We start from the raw sequence: 22,268 nt of genomic DNA, 5'->3' as shown, positions 1-22,268 counted from the left end.
TCAGGATGCATCAAAAACTTAAATCTAAGACCTGAAACCTTAAAATTCTATAAAATAACCTAGGAAAAACTCTTTTGGACATTGGCTTAGGCAAAGAATTTATAATGAAGACTCCAAAAGCAAATGCAATAAAACAAAAAATAAATAAATGGGACCTAATTCAACTGAAAAGCTTCTGTACAGCAAAAGAAATAACCATCAGACTAAACTGACAACCCACAGAATGGAAGAAAATATTTGCCGTGGGTCCAACAAAGAACTAATATCCAGAATCTACAAAGAAACAAATCAGCAAGAAGAAAAAAATAATTATCCCGTCAAAAAGTGGGCAAATGACATGAACAGACATTTCTCAAAAGAATATATACAAATGGCCAATGAACATGTGAAAAAGTGCTGAACATCACTAATCATCAGGAAAATGCAAATTAAAACCACGATGAAATACTACCTTACTCCTGCAAGAAGGATCATTATTAAAATGTCAAAAAACAATAGATGTTGGCATGGATATGGTGAAAAGCTAATGCTTGTACACTGCTGGTGGGAATGTAAATTAGTATAACCTTTATGGAAAAGAGTATGGAAATTTCTTTTTTTTTTTTTTTTTGAGACAGAGTCTCGCTCTGTCACCCAGGCTGGAGTGCAGTGGCATGATCTTGGCTCACTGCAAGCTCTGCCTCCCAGGTTCACGCCATTCTCCTGCCTCAGCCTCCCAAGTAATTGGGACTTCAGGCACCTGCCACCAAGCCTGGCTAATTTTTTCTATTTTTTTAGTAGAGACGGGGTTTCACCATGTTGGGCAGGATGGTCTCGATCTCCTGACCTCGTGATCCCCGCCTTGGCCTCCCATAGTGCTGGGATTACAGACGTGAGCCACCATGCCCGGCTGAGTATGGAAATTTCTTAAAGACCTAAAAGTAGATCTACCATTCAATCTAGCAGCCCCACTACTGGGTATCTACCCAAAAGAAAATAAGTCATTATATTAAAAAGACACCTGCATATGTATGTTTATTGCAGCACAATTCACGATTGCAAAGATATGGAACCAACCTAAGTGCCCACCAACCAATGAGTGGATAAAGAGCACTTTGGAAGGCCAAGGTGGGCAGATCACAAGGTCAAGAGATCGAGACCATCCTGGTGAAACCCCGTCTCTACTAAAAATACAAAAATTAGCTGGGTGTGGTGGCAGGTGCCTGTAGTCCCAGTTACTTGGGAGGCTGAGGCAGGAGAATTGCTTGAACCCAGGAGGCAGAGGTTGCAGTGAGCTGAGATCACGCCACTGCACTCCAGCCTGACAACAGAGCGAGACTCCATCTCAAAAAAAAAAAAGAAAAAGAAAATGTGGTATATATACACCATGGAATATTACTCAGCCATAAAAAAGAATGAAATGATATCTTTTCCAACAACTTGGATGGAGCTGAAGGCCATTATTCTAAGTGAAGTAACTCAAGAATGGAAAGTCAAATACCATCTGTTCTCACTTAGAAGTGGGAGCTAAGCTATGGGTATGCAAAGACATGCCGAGCGATATAATGGGCTATGGAGACTCAGAAGTGGGAGGGTGGAAGGAGGGGCAAGGGATTTAAAAAAACTACATATTGGGTACAATGTACACTACTCAGGTGATGGGTGCACTAAAATCTCAGACTTCACCACTATACAATTCATCCATGTAACCAAAAATCACTTGTACCCCTGAAAATTTAAAAATTTTTTTTAAAAGAACCAAACTTTCCAACACTTATTCTGTCTTTCTTATAAACTTAGTACTGTTTTCACAGCTTCACTAACTTCTAAAAATTTTCTTCCTGGCAAGTCTTTACTTATCCTCCTCTACCTGTCCCCACCTCCTGTTTTTCTGATTTTACTTCCTTATGCCAAACATCTACCACCAACACCACATACATATACTTTGCCTTTACCTTAATCGCTTGGGCCAGGTTTATAAATTAACTCATTCATTTTATTTTATTTTATTTTTTGAGATGGAGTCTTGCTCTGTCGTCCAGGCTGGAGTGCAGTGGCGCAATCTCAGCTCACTGCAACCTCCGCCTCCCGAGTTCAAACGATTCTCATGCCTCAGCCTCCCAAGTAGCTGGGATTGCAGCCACCTGCCACTATGCCCATCCAATTTTTGTATTTTTAGTAGAGACGGGGTTTCACCATGTTGGCCAGGCTGGTCTCAAACTCCTGACCTCAGGTGATCCGCCCACCTCGGCCTCCCAAAGTGCTGGGATTACAGGCTTGAGCCACCGCGCCTGGCCTAAATTAACTCATTCATTTTAAAGATGCCAAACAGAATTTTGATATAGGTAATTTGTTATAAATTTAATTAGATGTTCACTTTAATTAGTTTGTGGCCACATTTGCACCTACAAAACTGTACATATGTATTCCATCAGGTAATTTTTCACCTCCCCAGAAAACATATCAAGCAAGAGTTTGTGGTCTTTCCTCTTCTTCTACTTTCAATTTCTCTTATTGCTTTTCAATGTATGGTAGAGAGAAATGTGTTTTGTTTAAATCGATTTATCCCAGTATATGATATGTACTGAAAACATTGCAGTTGCTTATTCTGATATCAAACACAATGCAGTGTACTTATTTATTAAATAATCATTATTTATGATTATTAAAACTTTTTACTCTAAATCCCTCATTTGTGAATGTGTGTGGGTATATACAAAGTAGGAAGAGGAACTGTTACTGCAATTTCAACAGGTCAAAGGAAGTGTCTTCATCCTTGTTACATACTTGTCAAAATTAAAGTCATGTTATCTTGATAAGCAGCTCCCAACATGCACTCAAATACATATCGTTGCATAGAAAATACTGTGGTTAAATATATCATGTCAGTTCCTCATTTCTTTACCCTTGTTTTTCTACTTTTCAGGCTGAGCTTAACTTGCATTTTGAGAATTTTTTTTAACTATCAGTTTGCTCAGTTATATTCTTATTACACAGCCCTAAGATTAACAGTGTTTTGTAGGAAACTGCCTTTTCCTTTATCTATTGAATTTTAATTCCAGTGGTGTTTAGTAGTACTTCTTTACCTCTTTCCTTTGCAGCAGTCATTCTACATCATGTGCCAATGTTAAGAAATCCTGATAACAAGGACAAAGCCGCTGAGTTTCAAACAGGGCCTGTGTTTAAAGAAAACATCATACAGCTTAAGTAGCCCTGCTGGGTCAATTTTCACCAGTTTAATCAGCAGCCAGACCCACTAATGTTATATGCCTCCTTGTGAAGAAAGAGCCTGCTAAGACTTATTACAATATGAATTATAATTCATTCCTATTTATGTCCTTAAATAGGCTTTGTACTGAGGCTCTGCCCAGCAGTGGGCCATACACTGAGAGCTGAAAATGATAAAAGTCATTATAAGGCTAGACTTTTCAAAATATGTACAAGGAATTCTTTTGTGTCCCTACTTATTTAGTTGAAAGCACTTATACTCATAGTGCCTGGATAGTTCTTTTTATATTAGAAGGTAGCCCACTAGAGTGGCGAAGATGTACATATTGGGGGCAGAGTTTGAAAGGCTCTTGATTCTTGGAAAAGTTTAGGAAGATGATCCTGAAAAAGAATTCCAGTGCCTGGCACGCAGTGAGAAATTAATAGTTATTTATTGAGTCAGTATATAAATGAATTAATCAATCAATCTTAAAAGGTTTGGGATGTCCAACCAGAGACCTGCTAAAAAATCCAGTACATCTTTGAAACTATTCAGTTAAACCTCTGAATTAAATTGCCCTTGGGGCAGTGCTGTAATTTGTGATCCATGAATTCAGAGGTCACTCAGTCAAAAGACAGCTTCATATAGGCTTGTTCAGAATCCAGATTTGTTGACCCTGCTGTTGCTGTGCTTCTTTTTCTTGTTTTTGTGGTTCTAAGAGAGAAGTGTTTGACTACAGTGGTAACCAAACACATGTCGACTTCCATTCTGTACATCAGTGGGGACAATGCAAGCACTAGGATTATTGCTTAGCAACCAATGATAGCCAAGTACACTAGAAGAGCACTAACAGGCTGCAATGAAGATGGAGAATGCCTTAGTTCACGTGTGAGTTTACTAATGAGCCATGACAGATGGGTAGATATTAAGTTGCCATATATCCTTAATGCAGGAGGAGGAATTGTCTGCCTTGGGTTATGGGAGACAGGTTAAAAGGAAAGAGTACAGTTGACTCTTGGACAACACAGTTTGAATTGCATGGGTCCACTTATACACAGATTTTCTTCCACCTCTGCCACTCCAAAGCAGCAAGATCAACCCTTCCTCTTCCTCCTCTCCTCAGTCTATCGAACATGAGGACAATGAGAATGAAAACATTTATGATGATCTGCTTCTACTTAATGAATAGTAAATATATTTTATCTTCCTTATGATATCCTTCCTTTCTTCCTTTCCTTCCTTCCTCTCTTCCTTCCTTCCCTCCTTCCCTCTCTCTCTCCCTCCTTCCTTCCTCCTCCCCACCACCTCTCTCTTTCTTTCTTTTTAAAAAAAATACAGATACATGGTCTCACTCTGTTGCCTAAGCTGGAGTATAGTGGTGCAATCATAGCTCACTGCAGTCTCTCCCTCCTGGGCTCAAGGGATCCTCCTGCCTCAGCCTCCTGAGCAGCTGGGACTACAGGCATGTACACCACACCCACCTAAGTTTTTAATTTTTTTTTGCAGAGACTGGGTCTTGCTATGTTGCCCAGAGTGGTCTTGAGCTCCTGGCCTCAAGTGATCATCCTGCCTCAGCCTCCCGAAGCGCTGGGATTACAGATGTGAGCCACTGCACCTAGCCTCTTATGATTTTCTTCATAACATTTTCTTTCTCTAGCTTACTTTATTATAAGAATACAGTATATAATACACATAACATACAAAATATGTGTTAATCAACTGCTTATGTTTTCAGTAAGGTTTCTGGTCAACAGTAGGCTACTAGCAGTCAAATTTTGGGGGAGTTGAAAGTTATACATAGGTTTTTGACTGTGCAGATATTGCTTCCTCTAACCCCTACATTGTTCAAGGGTCAACTGTACATTAGAACCTATAGACTTGAATGAATTCCTTTCTTTTTACACTTATTTAAAAATAAAAATAAAAGCATTATATATTTATGAGCATTGTGACAAAACAGAAGGGAAACACACCTTTCCCTCTTCCCCCACCCAAAGCAGTTAATAAGTTTGCAAATCCAACTTAGAGATGAGGGGGAGCATTATACTACCCTCTTTACTTTTCCCATATTGGAATAAGAGAAGAGGCCAAGGAAGAAATCAAAACTTGGGAGAGAGATTGATAAATACTATCCACTGTTAGATTTAAGACATTCTGTAGATGAAATGTTGGCTTTTCAAGGGTTTCTTCACAGACCAATTTTTCTCCTGGACAGAAAGATGGATACTATCTAAATAAGATTTAAAAGTATTCTTCAGGATATTGTTTTTTTGTTTTTGTTTTGTTTTGTTTGGTTTTGAGACGGAGTCTTTCTCTGTCTCCCAGGCTGGAGTGCAGTGGGGCGATCTCCGCTCACTGCAACCTCCACCTCCTGGGATCATGCCATTCTCCTGCCTCAGCCTCCCAAGTAGCTGGGACCACAGGTGCCTGCCACCACACCTGGCTAATTTTTTGTATTTTTTTTTTTTTTTTTTTTTTAGTAGAGACGGGGTTTCACCGTGTTAGCCAGGATGGTCTCAATCTCCTGACCTTGTGATCTGCCTGCCTTGGCCTCCCAAAGTGCTGGGATTACAGGTGTGAACCACCGCACCCGGCCAGGATATTGGTTTTTAAACTTTTCTAAGGCAGAAAAACCTTTTTTTTAAATGAAAATTTCCTATGCTCTACAATTATGTAAAACAAATTGAAGCATAGCTGTTCCAGTCACAAACAGTACAAGGGGCTTAGAGTCCTATGGCCTTTGAAACTCCTTCTTGGGACCCTGAGAAGCATAGTTCAAAACCACTGCTCTACAGTAGGAACTCTTATTCTTGCAGGTGGTGACATAAATTGGAACCAATCACTCTGGGAAATAATTTAATAATATCTCCTTAAGGTGAAATGCACATACTTATGACCCTGTGCCAGTCTGTTCCTGCTGCTATAACAAAATAGCATAGACTGGGTAATTTATAAACAGTGTAAATTTAGTGCTTACAGTTATGGAGGCTGGGAAGTCCAAGATCAAGGCACCAGCAAGTTTCATGTCTGGTAAGGGCCTTGTCTCTGCTTCCTAGATGGCACCTTGAACATTGTGTCCTCCAGAGGAGATGAACACTGTCCTCACATGGCAGAATAGATGGAAGGGCAAAAAAAGGGAGGTTCCTAGCTAGTTCCCTCCAGCCCTTTTAGAAAGGTACTGTTAATCCATTCTTGAAGGCAAAGCCCTCATGACTTAATCACTTCCCTAAAGGTACCACCTTTTAATACTATTACATTGGGTCTTAGGTTCCAACATATGAATTTTGGAGGAACACATACATTCAGAACATACCACCTACAATTGAAATCCTAGTAATTATATACCAGAGAAACCCTCACATGTGGACACAAAGAGACATATGCAATACTTTTCATAATAGGATTGTCTTTATAGTAAAAAAAGAAAAACTGGAAATAACCCAGTCTATCTAAAAGAGAATGAATAAACACATTACAATACAGTTATATCATAAGGTATTATGCAGCAGTGAAAATGAATGAACTAGACCTATACCTTTCAATATAGATGAATCTTCCAAATACTAAGTATAAAAAAGACTGTAGAATATATATAGTATGAAATTTTTTATGAAATTAAAAAACAAGAACAATGTTGTATTGCTTAGATAGAATAAAAATAAGTGCATGGAAATGATAAACATGAAATTCAGAATAGTCTATCTCTCAAAGTAGCAGTCTATGGGAGGCTTTAATATATAGGTAATTTTTTTCTTAAGCTAAGAGTAGATACATGCTACTTATTATATCATCATTATACTTGCAGGTCTTTAATATTTTGTAATAAGTAAGGTTAAAAAAACTGCTCTAGAGTTATAAAGATTCTGGTCTCTTGCTATTATTATATAATATTTATTGAGAGTTATTAATGATTGAAGCACATCTTAATAACTACTCTCCAGTTAAGGTTAAAAATAGTGAGTTTACCTGGCCAGAGCAATCAGGCAAGAGAAATAAATAAGGGGCACCCAAATAGGAAGAAAGGAAGTCAAACTATCCCTGTTTGCACACTACATGATCCTATATCTAGAAAATGCCATATTCAGCCCAAAAGCTCCTTAAGGTGATAACCTCAGCAAAGTCTCAGGATACAAAATCAACGTACAAAAATCACTAGCATTCCTATACACCAACAACAGTAAAGCCAAGAACCAAATCAGGAACACAGTCCCATTCACAATTGCTACAAAAAAAATAAAATAAAATACAGCTAACCAAGTGATATGATTTGACTGTGTCCCCACCCAAATATTGAATTGTAGCTCCCATAATTCCCATGTGTCATGGGAGGGACCCAGTTGCAGGTAATTGAATCGTGGGGAGCAGGTCTTTTCCATGCTGTTCTCATGATAGTGAGTAAGTCTTACAAGATCTGATGGTCTTATAAAGGGGAGTTCCCCTGCACATGCTCTCTCTCTCTCTTACTTGCCACCATGTAAGACCTGACTTTGCTCCTTCTTTGCCTTCCACCGTCATTGTGAGGCCTCCCCAGCCACATGGAACTGTGAGTCCATTAAACTTTTTTCTTTATAAATTACCCAGTCTCAGGTATGTCTTTATTAGTAGCATGAGAACAGACTAATACAGTAAATTGGTACCAGAACTGGCATGCTACTGTAAATATACCCAGAAATGTGGAAGCGACTTTGGAACTGGGTAACAAGAAGAGGTTGGAACAGTTTGTAGAGCTCAGAAGAAGTCAGAAAGTTGTGGGAAAGTTGGAACTTCCTAGAGACTTGTTGAACGGCTTTGGCCAAAGTGCTTATAGTGATATGGACAATAAAGTTCAGACTGATGTGGTCTCAGATGGAGATGAGGAACTTGTTGGGAACTGGAGCAAAGGTGACTTGCTATGTTTTAGCAGAGACTGGCAGCATTTTGCCCCTGCCCTAGAGATCTGTGGAACTTTGAACTTGAGAGGTAATTTAGGGTATCTGGGGGAAGAAATTTCTAAGCAGTGAAGGGTTCAAGAGGAAGCAGAGCATAAAAGTTTGAAAATTTTGCAGCCTGACTACTATGCAATAGTACTATGTGTAGTACTATGCAATAAAAAAGAAAACCCCATTTTCTGGGGAGAAATTCAAGCCAGCTGCAGAAATTTGCATAAGTGACAAGGAGCCACATTTTAATCACCAAGACATGTGCAGAAAATGTCTCTGGGGCATGTCAGAGACCTTCATGGCAGCCCCTCCCATCACAGGTCCAGAGGCCTAGGAGAGAAAATGGTTTCATAGGTCGGGCCCAGGGACCCCCTTGCTGTGTGCAGCCTTGGGACTTGGTGCCCTGCATCCCATCCACTCCAGCTGTGGCTAAAAGGGGCCAATGTACAGCTCAGGCCATTGCTTCAGCAGATGCAAGCCCTAAACCTTGGCAGCTTCCACATGGTGCTGGGCCTGTGGGTGTGCAGAAATCAAGAACTGAGGTTTCGGAACCTCTGCCTAGATTTCAAGGATGTATGAAACTCCTGGATGTCCAGGGAGAAGTTTGCTGCAGGGATGGAGCCCTCATGGAGTACCTCTACTAGGGCAGTGTGGCAGGGAAATGTGGAGTTGGAGCCCCCACACAGAGTCCCTGCTGGGGCACCACCTAGTGGAGCTATGAGAATATGGCCACCATCTTCCAAACCCCAGAATGATAGATTCACCGACAGCTTGCATCGTGCACCTGGAAAAGCCAGAGACATTCAATGCTAGCCTGTGAAAGCAGCCAGAAGGGGAGCTGTACCCTGCAAAGCCACAGGGGCAGAGCTGCCCAAGGCTGTGGGAGCCCACCTCTTACATCAGTGTGACCTGGATGTGAGACACAGAGTCAAACGAGATCATTTCAGAGATTTAAGATTTTACTGCCCTGTTGTATTTTGGACTTGCATGGAGCCTGTAGCCCCTTTGTTTTGCCCAATTTCTCCCATTTGGAATGGATGTATACCGAATGCCTGTACCCCCATTGTATCTAGGAAGTAACTAACGTGCTTTTGGTTTTACAGGCTCATAGGCAGAAGGGACTTGCCTTGTCTCAGATGAGACTTTGGACTGTGGACTTTTGAGTTAATGCTGAAATGAGTTAAGACTTTAGGGGACTGTTGGAAAGGGATGATTGGTTTTGGAATGAGGGAACATGAGATTTGGGAGGGGCCAGGGCAGAATGATATGGTTTGGCTGTGTCCCTACCCAAATCTTGAACTATAGCTCCCATAATTCCCATGTGTCATGGGAGGGACCTGGTGGGAGTTAATTGAATCATAGGGGTGGGTCTTTTCCATGCTGTTCTCATGATAGTGAATAAATCTCACAAGATCTGATGGTTTTATAAAGGGGAGTTCCCCTGCACATGCTCTGTCTCTTGCCTGCTGCCATGTAAGACATGACTTTGCTCCTTCTTTGCCTTCCACCATGATTGTGAGGCCTCCCCAGCCACGTGGAACTGTGAGTCCCTTAATTTTTTTTTCTTTATAAATTACCCAGTCTGGGATATGCCTTTATTAGCTGCATGAGAACAGACTAATACACCAAGGAAGTGAAAGATCTCTACAAGGAGAACTACAAAACACTGCTCAAAGAAATCAGAGATGACACAAATGGAAAAACATTTCATGCTCATGTATAGGAAGAATCAATGTTGTTAAAATGGCCATACTTCCCAAAGAAATTTATAGATTCAATAAAATTCCTATTAAACTACCAATGACATTCTTCACAGAACTAAAAAAAAAAAAAACTATTCTAAAATTTATGTGGAACCAAAAAACAGCTCGAGTAGCCAAGCAATCTTAAGCAAAAAGAACAAACCTGGAGGAATCATGCTACCTGAGTTCAAACTATATACAAGGCTACAGTAATCCAAGCAGCATGGTACTGGTACAAAAGCAGACAAATAGACCAATGGAACAGAATAGAGAACCCAGAAATAAGGCCACACACCTACAACTATCTGATCTTTGACAAAGCTGACAAAAACAAACAATGGGGACAGAGCTTCCTATTCAATAAATGGTGTTGGGATAACTGGCTAGCCATATGCAGAATATTGAAACAGTTTTTTAGGGAATAGACAAATCTGGAATCTATTAAATTGTCTATCAACAGTAGAATAAATAAATTGTAATATAGTTATACAATAATATACTACGTAGCAATGAATAACAACTGTTAAAAGAAAAGCTTTAGACAAATTGAACAGAGTTTAATTGAACAAAGAACAATTCAGGAATCAGGCAGCTTCCAGAACCAGAAAAGGATCAGAGCAACTCCAGGGCTATCACAGGGTCACATGACATTTACGGACACAAAAAGGAAAGTGATGTACAGAAAACAGAAGTGAGGTGCAGAAACAGCTAGATTGGTTACAACTGGGCACTTGCCTTATTTGAAGCTGGTTTGAACAGCTGACTGTCTGCGGTTGACAGAAGTTTGGCTGCTGTGATTGGCTCACACTCAGCTACTTGTTACAACAGTAGGTTATGGTCTTTTTACACATCAAGTTTGGTTACAGTTCACTATGTATGGAGAAACCTTTAGGCCAAATTGAAAATTTGTATGGATGCAGCTTTAGACCAAACTTGATTTAACACAACTAATGCCACACAACATGACCCTAAGTGGTTATGTCGTTGAGTAACAACAGATACAAAAGAGCACATACTCTGTGATTCCGTTAATATGAGGTTCAAAAGCAAGCAAAATTAACCTGTAGTGTTAGAAGTCAAGGGAGTGATTGAAAGAAGGAAAGCGGGGAGGGAGGGAGAGAGAGAAAGAAAGAGAGAGGTGGGCTGGGGAGAGAGAAAAAGAGAAATCCTGCAAATAAGGATAATTTGACTTCTTTCTTTCCATTTTGGATGCATTTTATTTCTTTATCTTATCTGATTACTCTAGCTAGGACTCCAGTACTATGTTGAATAACAATGGTAAAAATGGGCATCCTTATTTTGCTCCAGATTTTAGAGGAAAAGCTGTCATTTTTTTTCCATTCAGTGTGATACTAGCTGTGGGTCTGTCATATATGGCTTTTATTCTGTTGAGGTATATTCCTTCTATACCCAGTGTTTTGGGGGATTTTATTATGAAGAGCTGTTGAATTTCATCAAATGCTTTTTTAGCATCAGTTGAAATGATCATATGGTTTTTGTCTTTCATTCTGTTGATATGATGTGTCACAGTGATTAACTTACATATATTGAACCATCTTTGCATCCCTTGCATCCCTGGCATGATGAGGGATTTTTTTTTTAATTTTTATTTTATTTTAAGTTCCAGGATACATGTGCAGTACATGCAGGTTTGTTACATAGGTAAACATGTGCTATGGTTGTTTGCTGCACCTATCAAACCATCACCTAGGTATTGAGCCCCACATGTATTAGCTGTTTATCCTGATGCTCTTCCTCATCCCACACCCCTCCAACAGGCCCCAGTGTAAGTTGTTCCCCTCCCTGTGTCCATGTGTTCTCACTGTTCAGTTCCGACTTATAAGTGAGAACAGGCGGTGTTTGATTTTTTGCTCCTGTGTTAGTTTGTTGAGGATAATGACTTCCAGCTCCATCCATGTCCCTGCAAAGGACATGATCTCATTCCTTTTTGTGGCTGCATAGTATTCCGTAGTATATATGTACCACATTTTCTTTATCCATTCTATCATTGATGAGTATTTGGGTTGATTCCATGTCTTTGCTATTGTGAATAGTGCTGTAATGAACATATGTGTTCATGTATCTTTATAACAGAATGATTTATATTCCTTTGGGTATATACTATATACCCAGCAATGGGATTGCTGGGTCAAATGGTATTTCTGGTTCTAGATCTTTGAGGAATCACCACACTGTCTTCCACAATGGTTGAACTAATTTACATTCCCACCAACAGTGTAAAAGTGTTCCTATTTCTCCACAGCCTTGCCAGCATCTGTTGTGGCTTTACTTTTTAATAATTGCCAATTAATTATCTTTTTAATGTGTTGTTGAATTTGGTTTGCTGGTATTTTGTGGAGGATTTTGCTTCAATGTTCATCAGACTAAAGAAATATCTGACTACAGAAATATTGGCCTGTAATTTTATTTTATTAAGAAAAAATATTGTAGCTGAATATTGTTATCTTTTTCTGGAAAATCTTCTGTTTTTATCCTTTTAAATAAACTTTCTACCCAAATCTCTCTCTCTACCTTCTCTTTAAGGTCAATAACTCTTAACTTGGTCCTTTTGAGTCTATTTTCTAGATACTGTAGTCATGCTTAGTTCTTTTTTATAGTTTTGTCTCCTCTGACTGTGTATTTTCAAATAGCCTGTCTTCAAGCTCACTAATTCTTCTGCTTGATCAATACTGCAATTGAGGGAACATCATACATTCTTCAGTACATTAATTGAATTTTTCAGCTCCAGAATTTCTGCTTGATTTTTAAAAAATATTTCAATCTGTTTGTTAAATTTATCTGATACGATTCTGAATTCCTTCTCTGTGCTATCTTGAATTTCATTGAGCTTCCTCAAAACAGCTATTTTGAATTCTCTGTCTGAAAGGTCAGATATCTCTGTGACTCTGGGATTGGTCACTGTGTTCTCTTACTTTGTTTGATAAGGTCATGATGTTTATTGATGTCTGGGCATTGAAGAGTTAGGTACTTACTGTGGTCTTCACAGTCTGGGCTTGTTTGTACCCATCCTTCTTGGGAATGCTTTCTAAGTATTCAAAGGGAATTGGGTGTTGTGATCTAAGCCTTCAGTCACTGCAGCCATATCTGCATTAGAGGGCACCCCAAACCCACTAACACTGTGACTCTTGAAGCCTTGTAGAGGTACTGCCTTGGTTGTCTTGGGTAAGATCCAGGAGAATTCCCGGGATTACCAGGCGGAGACTCTTGTTCTCTTCCCTTACATCTCCCCAACCCCCTGCCAAAATGGAGTCTGTCTCTCTCTCTGTGCTGAGCTGCCTGGACTTATGGGAAGAGTGACACAAGCCCCGCTGTGGCCACCATCACTGGGACTGTGCCAGGTCCAACCTGAAGCCGGCACAGTACTGAGTCTCACCCGAGGCCTTTGGCAACTATTGTCTGGCTACTGCTGATGTTTATTCAAGGCTCAAGGGCTCTTTAGTCAGCAGCTAGTAAATTCAGCCTGTGTCTTTCCCTTCAGGGCAACGAGTTCCTTTCTGGCCCAGAGTGAGTCTAGAAATGCTGTCCAGGAACTAGAGCCTAGAGTTGATACATTTAGAAATCTACTTGGTGTTTCATTTTACTGTAGCTTAGCAGGCACCCAAGTTGCAAGACAACATGCTTTTTACTCTTCCCTCTTTTTTCTTCAAGCAGAAGGAGTCTTTTCCATGACCACCACAGCTGGGAATGTACTGGGTCATACCTGAAGCCTGCACGGCACTGGGTCTCACCCAAGGCAGTGAGTACTGCCTGGCTACCACTGATGTTTATTCAAGGCCCATGGGCACTTTAGTCATCAGGTGATGAATCCTACTGGGTCCTTTCCTTCAAGAGAGTAGATTCCCTTCTGGCCCAGGATGTGTCTAAAATTGTCATCTGGGAGGCAGGGCCTAGCATGGGGACTCCAGGACTCTGCTTGGTACTTTATTTTACTGTAGCAGAACTGGTATCCAAGTTGCAAGACAAAGCCCTCTTTACTGTCCTCTCTCCTTTCCTTAATTGGAAGGAGTCTCTGCCGAAGCTACGAGCTGCACTGTCTGGAGTTGGGGAAGGGGTGACACAACCACTCCCTTGGCTGCCCTAGCTGGTGTCTCACTAGGTCATGTACACCCCAAGTCCACTGGCTTTGAGCCCAGTACAGCATCAGGACTTGCCCAGGAACTACAGTCCTTATAGCCTAGATTTCCTTTCAAGTTTATTTAGAACCCCAGAGCATTTTAGCCCTCAGTGGTGGGCTAGCTGGAACTCAGGTACTGACTGCTGGGATGGAAAATTCCCCTCTGGCCAGGGCTGGTCTAAATGCTCCCTCTGTGGGCACCAGCTGAATTCTACCCCATGTTGCTTTCCACTGTGACAGGGCAACACTGCGTGACAATGCAAAATCCCACAGTCACTGTGCTCTCCCTGCCCCAAGCATCATATTCTGTCTCTGTACTGTGAGGCCACTGCTGGGGGATGGAGGAGGGGTGGTATACGCATTTCAAGACTGTCTTTCCTATTCTCAGTGCCTCTTTCCTTGATATGGTATTAAAACCAGGTATTGTGATCAGTCACCTGATTTTTGGTTCTTATGAAGGTGCTTTCTTGTGTGGATAGTTGTTCAATGTGGTGTTCCTGTGAGGGGGATGATCACTAGAGGGTTCTGTTAGGCCATCTTGCTCTGCCTCTCTCAAAATTTCATTTTTAAAAATATTTTATTTTATTTTAAGTTCTGGGATACATGTGCAGGATGTGCAGGTTTGTTACATAGGTAAACATGTGCCATGGTTGTTTGGTGCACCTATCAACCCGTCACCTAGGTATTAAGCCCCGCATGCATTAGCTATTTATCCTGATGCTCTCCTTCCCCTACCCCCAAAATTTCATTTTTTCAATGGGTGAATGATATTTCATTGTACATCTATACCTCATTTTGTTCACCCATTCATCTGTGAATGGATGCTTGAGTTGTTTCCACTTTTACTGATTGTGTATACTGCTGCCATGAACACTGACGTGCAAGTATCTGGGCCCCTGCTTTAAATTTTTTTGGATATATACATAGAAGTGGGATTGCTAGGTCATATGTAGTTCTAGGTTTACCTTAAAAAATTAAACTATATTACTATTATTGATTATTATTATTATTTTTTTAAGAGACAGGGTCTTGGTATGCTACCTAGGCTGGAATTGAACTCCTGGGCTTAAGCAATCCTCCCACCTCAGCCTGCCAAGTATCTGGGACTACAGGCACATGCCACTGTACCCAGCTCTACGTTTAATGTTTTGAGAAACCACAACAGTTTTCCACAATAGCTGCATCACTTTGCATTCCCACCAGCAAAGCATGAGAGTTCCAATTTCTGTACATTCTTACCAACACTCGTTATTTTCTGAGTTTCTGTTTGTTTTTGTTTTCTTATAACCATCTTAGTAAATGTGAAGTGGTATCTCATTGTAGTCATGATTTGCATTCCCTAATAACTCATAATGTTGAACATCTTTTCATGTACTTATTGACCATTTGTATATTTTCTTAGGAGAAATGTCTGTTCAAATCCTTTGCCCATTTTTGAATTAGGTTGTTTTATTGTTATTGAGTTTTAGAAGTTCTTTATATATTCTGAATATTAATTCCTTATCAGTTATATGCTTTACAAATATTTTCTCTCATTTACTACATCATCTTTTCACTTTTTGACATAATTCTTTGATGTACAAAAGTTTTTTAATTTTAAAGTATATTTTATCTTTTTTTGTTTGTTTTCTGTGCTCTTGGTGTTATATCCATGAAGTCATTGTTAAAGCCAGTGGCATGAAGATTTTCCACAGGTTTTCATTTTTCATCTAAGAGTTGTATGGTTTTGTTTGTTTGTTTTTAGAGACACAGTCTCACTCTGTTGCCCAGGGTAGAGTGCAGTGGCATTATCATGGCCCACTGCAGCCTTGACCTCCTGGGCTGAAGTGATCCTCCTACCTCAGCTTCCCAAGTAGCTGGGACTATAGGTGTGCATCACCAAGCCTGGCTAATTTGTTTTTTTAATTTTTTGTAGAGACACAGTCTCACTATGTTGCCCAAGCTGGGAAAGTCATATCGTTTACTCTCTTCAGTTTAGATCTTTGATTTGTTTTCAGTTCATTTTTGTATATAAGGTAAAGGACCAACTTCATTCTTTTACATGATGTATCAGGTAGTCTCAGTACCGCTTGTTGAAAAGATTATTCTTTCCCTATTGAATGGTCTTGACACCCTTGTCACAAATCAATTGACTATATATGAGAGTTTATTTCTGGCCTCTCTATCCTATTTTATTAGTCTATATGTCTGTCCTTACTCCAGTACTGTTTTATTTGTTGTAGCTTTGTAGTAAGTCTCAGAGTTGGGTAGTGTGAATCCTTCAAGTTTGTTCCTTTTTTTTTTTCAAGATTTATTTTGGCTATTCAAGGGCCTCTGCAGTTTCATATTAATCTGAGGATCACTTTTTCTATTTCTGTGAAAAAGACTATTGGAATTTTGATTGCATTGAATCTGTAGATCACTTTGGGTAGAATTGATATCTTAACAATGTAAAGTATTCCTATCTATGAATAGGGACATCTTTCTATTTATTTATGTTTTCTTTAATTTCTTTCAGCAATGTTTTATAGTTTTTAGCATATATCTTTCACTTCCTTGGTTAAATTTATTCCTAAGTATTCTGTTCTTTTAGCTGCTTTTGTAAATGGAATTGCTTTCCTTTTTCCCTCTGTTTTTATTTTTTTAGAGATAGGGTCTCACTCTGTTGCCCAGATTGGACTGCAGTGATGTAATCATAGCTCACTGCACCCTTGAACTCCTGGGCTCAAGCAATTCTCCCACCTCAGCTACCAACAGCTGGGACTACGGGTATGTGCCACCATGCCTGGCTTTTTTTTTTTTTTTTTTTTTTTTTATAGACAGGGTCTCGGTATGTTGCCCTATTGAATTTGTTCAATAGCTCTAGTAGCTTTCTTATGGATTCTTTCTATAGGATCATGTCATCTGTGAATAAAGACAGTTTTACCTCTTTCTTTCCAATTTGGATGCCTTTTGTTTGTTTTTCTTGTCTTATAGCTCTGGCTAGAACTCTGGTATGATGTTGAACAGCAGTGGTGAAAGTAGGCATTCTTTTCTTGTTACTCATTTTAGGGAGAAAGCTTTCAGTGTTCCATTACTGAGTGTCATGTTAACTATGAACTTTTTATTTTTATTTTTGTTTTGAGATAGGGTCACTTTCTGTCTCCCAGACCAGAGTGAGTGGCATGATTATGGCTCACTGAAGCCTCAAACTCCAGGGTTCAAGTGATCCTCCCATCTTAGCCCCCCAAGTAGCTGGGACTATAGGCATGTGCTACCACACCCAGCTAATTCTTAAATTTTTTGTAGAGACAGGATTTCACTATGTTACCCAGGCTGGTCTTGAACTCCTGGACTCAAGCAATTCTCCCACCTCAGCCTCCTAAAGTGCTGGGATTAGAGGCGTGAGCCACCACACCTGGCCAACTGTGGATTTTTAAATAACTACCTTTATTATTTTTAGGAATGTTCTCTCCATATGCATTGATTATGTGGCTTTTTTCCCCTTCATTTTATGAATGTGATGGATTACATTGCTTGATTTTCTTATGTTGAGCCACCTTTGCATTCCTGAGATAAATCTGGAAAGATTTCATGTTGAAAAGGCTTTTACTATGGTCTTGGATTTGATTTGTTAATATTTTGTTGAGGAGTTTTGCATCTATATTCATAAGGAATATTGGCCTATAATTTTACTGTGATATCTATCTAGCTTTAGTATCAGAGTAATTCTATCCTCATAGAAAGAATTAGGAAGTGTTCCCGCCTCTTCAATTTTTTACAAGCATTTGGTAAGAATTCATTTCAATTCTTCTTTAAATATTTGATAGAAGTCACTAGTGAAGCCATCTGATCCAAGACTTTTCTTTGTTGGGAAGTTTCTGATCACTGATTCAATCTCTTTACTTGTTAGAGGTCTGATATGGTTTGAATGTGTGTCCCTTCCAAATCTCATGTTGAAATGTGACCTGTGATGTTGGAAGTGGGCCTAGTGGGAGGTTTTTGGGTTATGGGGTGGATCCCTCATGAATGGTTTGGTGCTGTTCTTGCAGTAATGAGTGAGTTCTCACTCTATGAGTTCATGTGAGATCTGGTTGTTTAAAAGAGCCTGGTACCCCTTCCCTCTCTCTCTCTTGCTCCCTCTCTCACCATGTGATATGCCAGCCCCGCCCCCACCTTCCACCATGATTATAAGCTTCTTGAGGCCTCACTGGGAACAGATGCTGGCACTGTTTCACACAGAGCCTGCAGAACCATGAGCCAAATAAACCTCTTTTCTTTGTAAATCACTCAGTCTCAGGTATTCCTTTTTTTTTCAGATATTTCTTTATAGCGACACAAAATAAACTAACACAAGATCTGTTGAGACTTTCTACTTCTTCTTGAGTCAGTTTAGGTAATTTCAAGGAATTGGTTCGTTTCTTCTAGGTTATCCAATATGTTAGCATAAAATTGCTCATAGTATTTTCTTATAATCGTTTTTGTTTTCCAAGACAGAGTCTTGCTCTGTTGCCCAGAGCTGGAGTGCAATGGTGTGATCTCGGCTCACTGTAACCTCTACCTTCTGGGTTCAAGCAATTCTCCTGCTTCAGCCTCCCAAGTAGCTGGGATTACAGGTGCATGCCACCACACCTGGCTAATTTTTGTAATTTTAGTAGAGACGGGGTTTCACCATGTTGGCCAAGCTGGTCTCGAACTCCTGACCTCATGATCTGCTTGCCTTGGCCTCCCAAAGTGCTGGGATTACAGGTGTGAGCCACCACGCCCAGCTTATAATTGTTTTTTGTTTTTGTTTTTTAATCTCTGTAAGGTTGGTGATAATGTCACCACTTTCATTTCTGATTTTGGTTATTTATGTATCTTTGCTAATGTTTTTTTCAGTCTAGCTCAAGGTTTATTCATTCTGTTGATTTTTTCAAAGAACCAATTTTTGGTTAAATTGTTTTTCTCTACTATTTTTCTATTCTCTCTTTTGTTTATCTGTACTTTAACCTTTATTATTTTCTTTCTTTTGCTAGTTTTGTGTTTAGTTTGTACTACTTTTTCGAGTTTCTTAAGGTGTATAGGTTACTTATTTGACTTTTTTTTTTTCTTTTTTGAGACAGAGTCTCACTCTGTCGTCCAGGCTAGAGTGCAGTGGCCTGATCTCGGCTCACTGCAAGCTCTGCCTCCCGGGTTCACACCATTCTCCTGCCTCAGCCTGCCGAGTAGTTCGGACTATAGGCGCCTGCCACCACATCCGGCTAATTTTTTTTTTTAATTTACAGAGATGGGGTTTCATGGTGTTATCCAGTATGGTCTCGGTCTCCTGACCTCGGATTTGACTTTTTAAAATGTAATCACTTACAGCTATGTTTCCATCTGAGCCCTTTTTTCACTGCATCCTATAAATTTTGATATGTTGTGTATTTATTTTCATTTGTCTCTTATTATTTTCTAATATCCCTTGTGATTTTTTTGACCCATTAGTCATTTAAGAATGAGTTGTTTATTTTCTGTAGCTTTGTGCGTTTTCTAGTTTTCCTTTATTGATTTCTAACTTCATCAAGCTTTGTGCTCTTCATTAAAGAGCAGATATTTTATATGGTATCTATTTTTTTAAATCCATTGAGACTTGTTTTGTGGCCTAACATATGGTCTATCCTGGAGAATGTGCCATGTGCACTTGAGAAAAATATGTATTCTGCTGTTATATTGGGTAGACTATTGTATATATGACTGTTAGGACTAATTTTAATTTTCATGTATGGTGTAAGGTAGGCATCCAGATTCATCCCTTTGCATGTAGATATCAGTTGTTATGGCACCGTTTGTTGAAGAGACTGTTTTTTCCATGAAATTGTTTTGGTACCCTTGTCAAAAATCAATTGGTTTCAGAGTACAAGAGGAACTTTAAAAAATATAATCAATTGGTCATAGATGTATGGGTTTATTTCTGGACTCTCAATTTTATTCCATTGATCTATGTGTCTATCCTTATGCCAGTACTACTTCAGTAAAGTTTTATAGCTTTCTTCATATTAGTCTGACACATTTCTGTTTAGTTTATTTCTAGATATTTTAAATTTTTGTTGCTATAATGACATGAAGCTTTATAAAATTATATTTTCATTGATAACTAAAAATATAAAACATTTTAAATTGGTTATTAATTGGTAGTTCCAAGGAAATAAATTTACTTTTGTATTTTAATCTTGTATCCTGTGTTTATTTGGTAGGCTTTTAAAAAATTCGTGGTAAATACATATATCATAATATTTACCATTTAAACTGTGTTAAAGTGTACAATTCAGAGCCATTAAGTAAATTCACAATGTTATGCAACCATTACCACTGTCTAGTTCCAGAAAGTTTTTATCATTACAAATGGAAACTCCATTTAGTAAGCCTTTCAAAGCTGAAGATTTGTGTCTTTCTTCAGTTCTGAGAGATTTCTTACATTATTTATTTGAATATTTCATTATGTCTAACACTTGGCTAACACCTTCTGATGCTTTTATAAGATTAATATTAAATGTTCTGGATTGGCTGGGCATGGTGGTTCATGCCTGTAATCCTAGCACTTTGGGAGGCCAAGGTGGGTGAATCACTTGAAGCCAGGAGTTCAAGACCAGCCTAAGCAACATAGTAAGACTTTGTCTTTATCAAAAAAGAAAAAAATACAAAAATTAGCTGGGCATGGTGGCATGCACCTGTAGTCCCAGCTACTTGGGAGGCTGAGTATATGCTGTCATATACTCATATACATATACATATGGGTATCATGGTGTCAACATGATGTGTTACTGTTGATGTTAATAATGATTGTTAGGCTGTGATAGTATTTGTCAGGTTTCTCTACTGTAAAGTTATTTTCCCTCTCCCATTTCCATATTGTACTCTTTGAGAGGAAGTCACTATATGCAGTCCGCACTTAAAGAGAGCGGAGTCATGCTCAACATCCTTGAGTGTGGAGTATCTACATAAATTATTTGGACTATTTCTGCACAGGAAATTTGTCTTTTTACTTATTTACTATAGTTTTTTTTTCAGCACTTCCTTACTTTCTGGCACTACAAGATATTCCAGGCACTACAAGATATTCTTGTATATATTTCCTATATACAAGATGAGCCCAATCCTATAATCAGCTGTATCTCCAAGGAGTTCTGATTTTTTTAATTGGAGAGTGATATTAGAAACCAAGATGTGAGCACTAGATGGTCTACATTCTCTTAAGTGTTCTTTTTAATAACTTTTAATTTCTTCTAATTTCTCTGCTCTGAGGATATTCTTTTAAAGACTCCTTACATTTGTGCTATTTAATGGTATTTCCTTGGGTGGCATTAGTTATTCTGTTTGTTGAATTTAGTCATGGGGATGATTTTTCTTAAACATTCTGTGAATGTGTGCTTACATTTGAATTTGAGATTCTCTGTTTGCTTTCCTGTAGAGTTACTGTTTTCTATAGTCTGATGCCAGTGGGGGAAGGACAAGATGTGCAGACAGTGAAGCTGTCAATAGGTCATTTTCTCTGCGTGTGGAAATCTTGCTTCTCTAGCCTAAGCATCTATATACCTTAACTCAGTGCAGGGGAAAACCCTTCTGGTGCCTGATGATTAGCTGAAATGGGAATTAAGATATACAAAAAGGTCAGTCTTTCCCCTATGACCCATATCTACATCCTCTAAACTTGGGGTGCCTCAAATCTGCTCCCAAATTTTATAGTGGTCTCCACCGTATCTTTTTAGTCCTATAGTTTCTTCAATCAGTTGAATTCCCCTGCTTGACATTTTTCACAGATCTTCAAAATTCCTGACTCCTGAAGGCCCCCTTCATGATTGTAGTATTCTTGCGCATTTTTTAAATTTTAAAAACATACACACAACTTTTCCTGTCATTGCTAGAGATTTTGGTAGGGGAGGGGATATAGGTGCCTGTTCTCAGTCTACCATCTTGGTCTAATATCTCCGTCCTGCATTTAAAAAATGAAAACATAAAGGAAGCTGGGAATAAAATGAAGAGAAATGTATTTAAATATACATGTGTGGTAGACTCTTTGCTTACTCACCACACATTTCCTCACCTTTTTTTTTTTTTTTTGAGACAAAGTCTCATTGGAGTGCAGTGGCATGATCATGGCTCACTGCAGCCTCGACCTCCAGGGCTTAAGTGATCCTCCCACCTCAGCCTCCTGAGTAGTTGGGACCACAGGTGTACGCCACCATGCCTGGCTAATTTTTTTATTGTTTGTAGAAACAGCATCTTCCTAATGTTGCGTAGGCTGGTCTTGAACTCCAGGGCTCAAGCAGTCCTCCCGCCTTGGCCTCCCAAAATGTTGGGATTAC

The 22,268-nt window shown here is 39.3% G+C and overlaps 1 protein-coding gene across 15 annotated transcripts in view; it reads left to right on the top strand.

Annotated features, from left to right (window-relative positions):
• Positions 1 to 22,268, top strand: part of EFCAB5 (EF-hand calcium binding domain 5) — a 183,718-nt gene that overhangs the window by 16,163 nt on the left and 145,287 nt on the right. The window contains exon 4 of one of the 15 annotated variants that reach the window (XM_063798743.1): positions 4,694 to 4,788. The exons of the other annotated variants lie outside the window; for them this stretch is intronic. Coding sequence (XP_063654813.1) covers positions 4,694 to 4,788 — 95 coding nt within the window. The remainder of the gene's footprint in view (positions 1 to 4,693; positions 4,789 to 22,268) is intronic. 15 annotated transcript variants of the gene reach the window in all.

This window comes from Pan troglodytes, chromosome 19 (genome assembly GCF_028858775.2).
Source record: "Pan troglodytes isolate AG18354 chromosome 19, NHGRI_mPanTro3-v2.0_pri, whole genome shotgun sequence".
Classification (NCBI taxonomy): domain Eukaryota; kingdom Metazoa; phylum Chordata; class Mammalia; order Primates; family Hominidae; genus Pan; species Pan troglodytes.
Note: the sequence above shows the minus strand (reverse complement) of the source record. Positions and strands in the feature narration are given on the sequence as shown.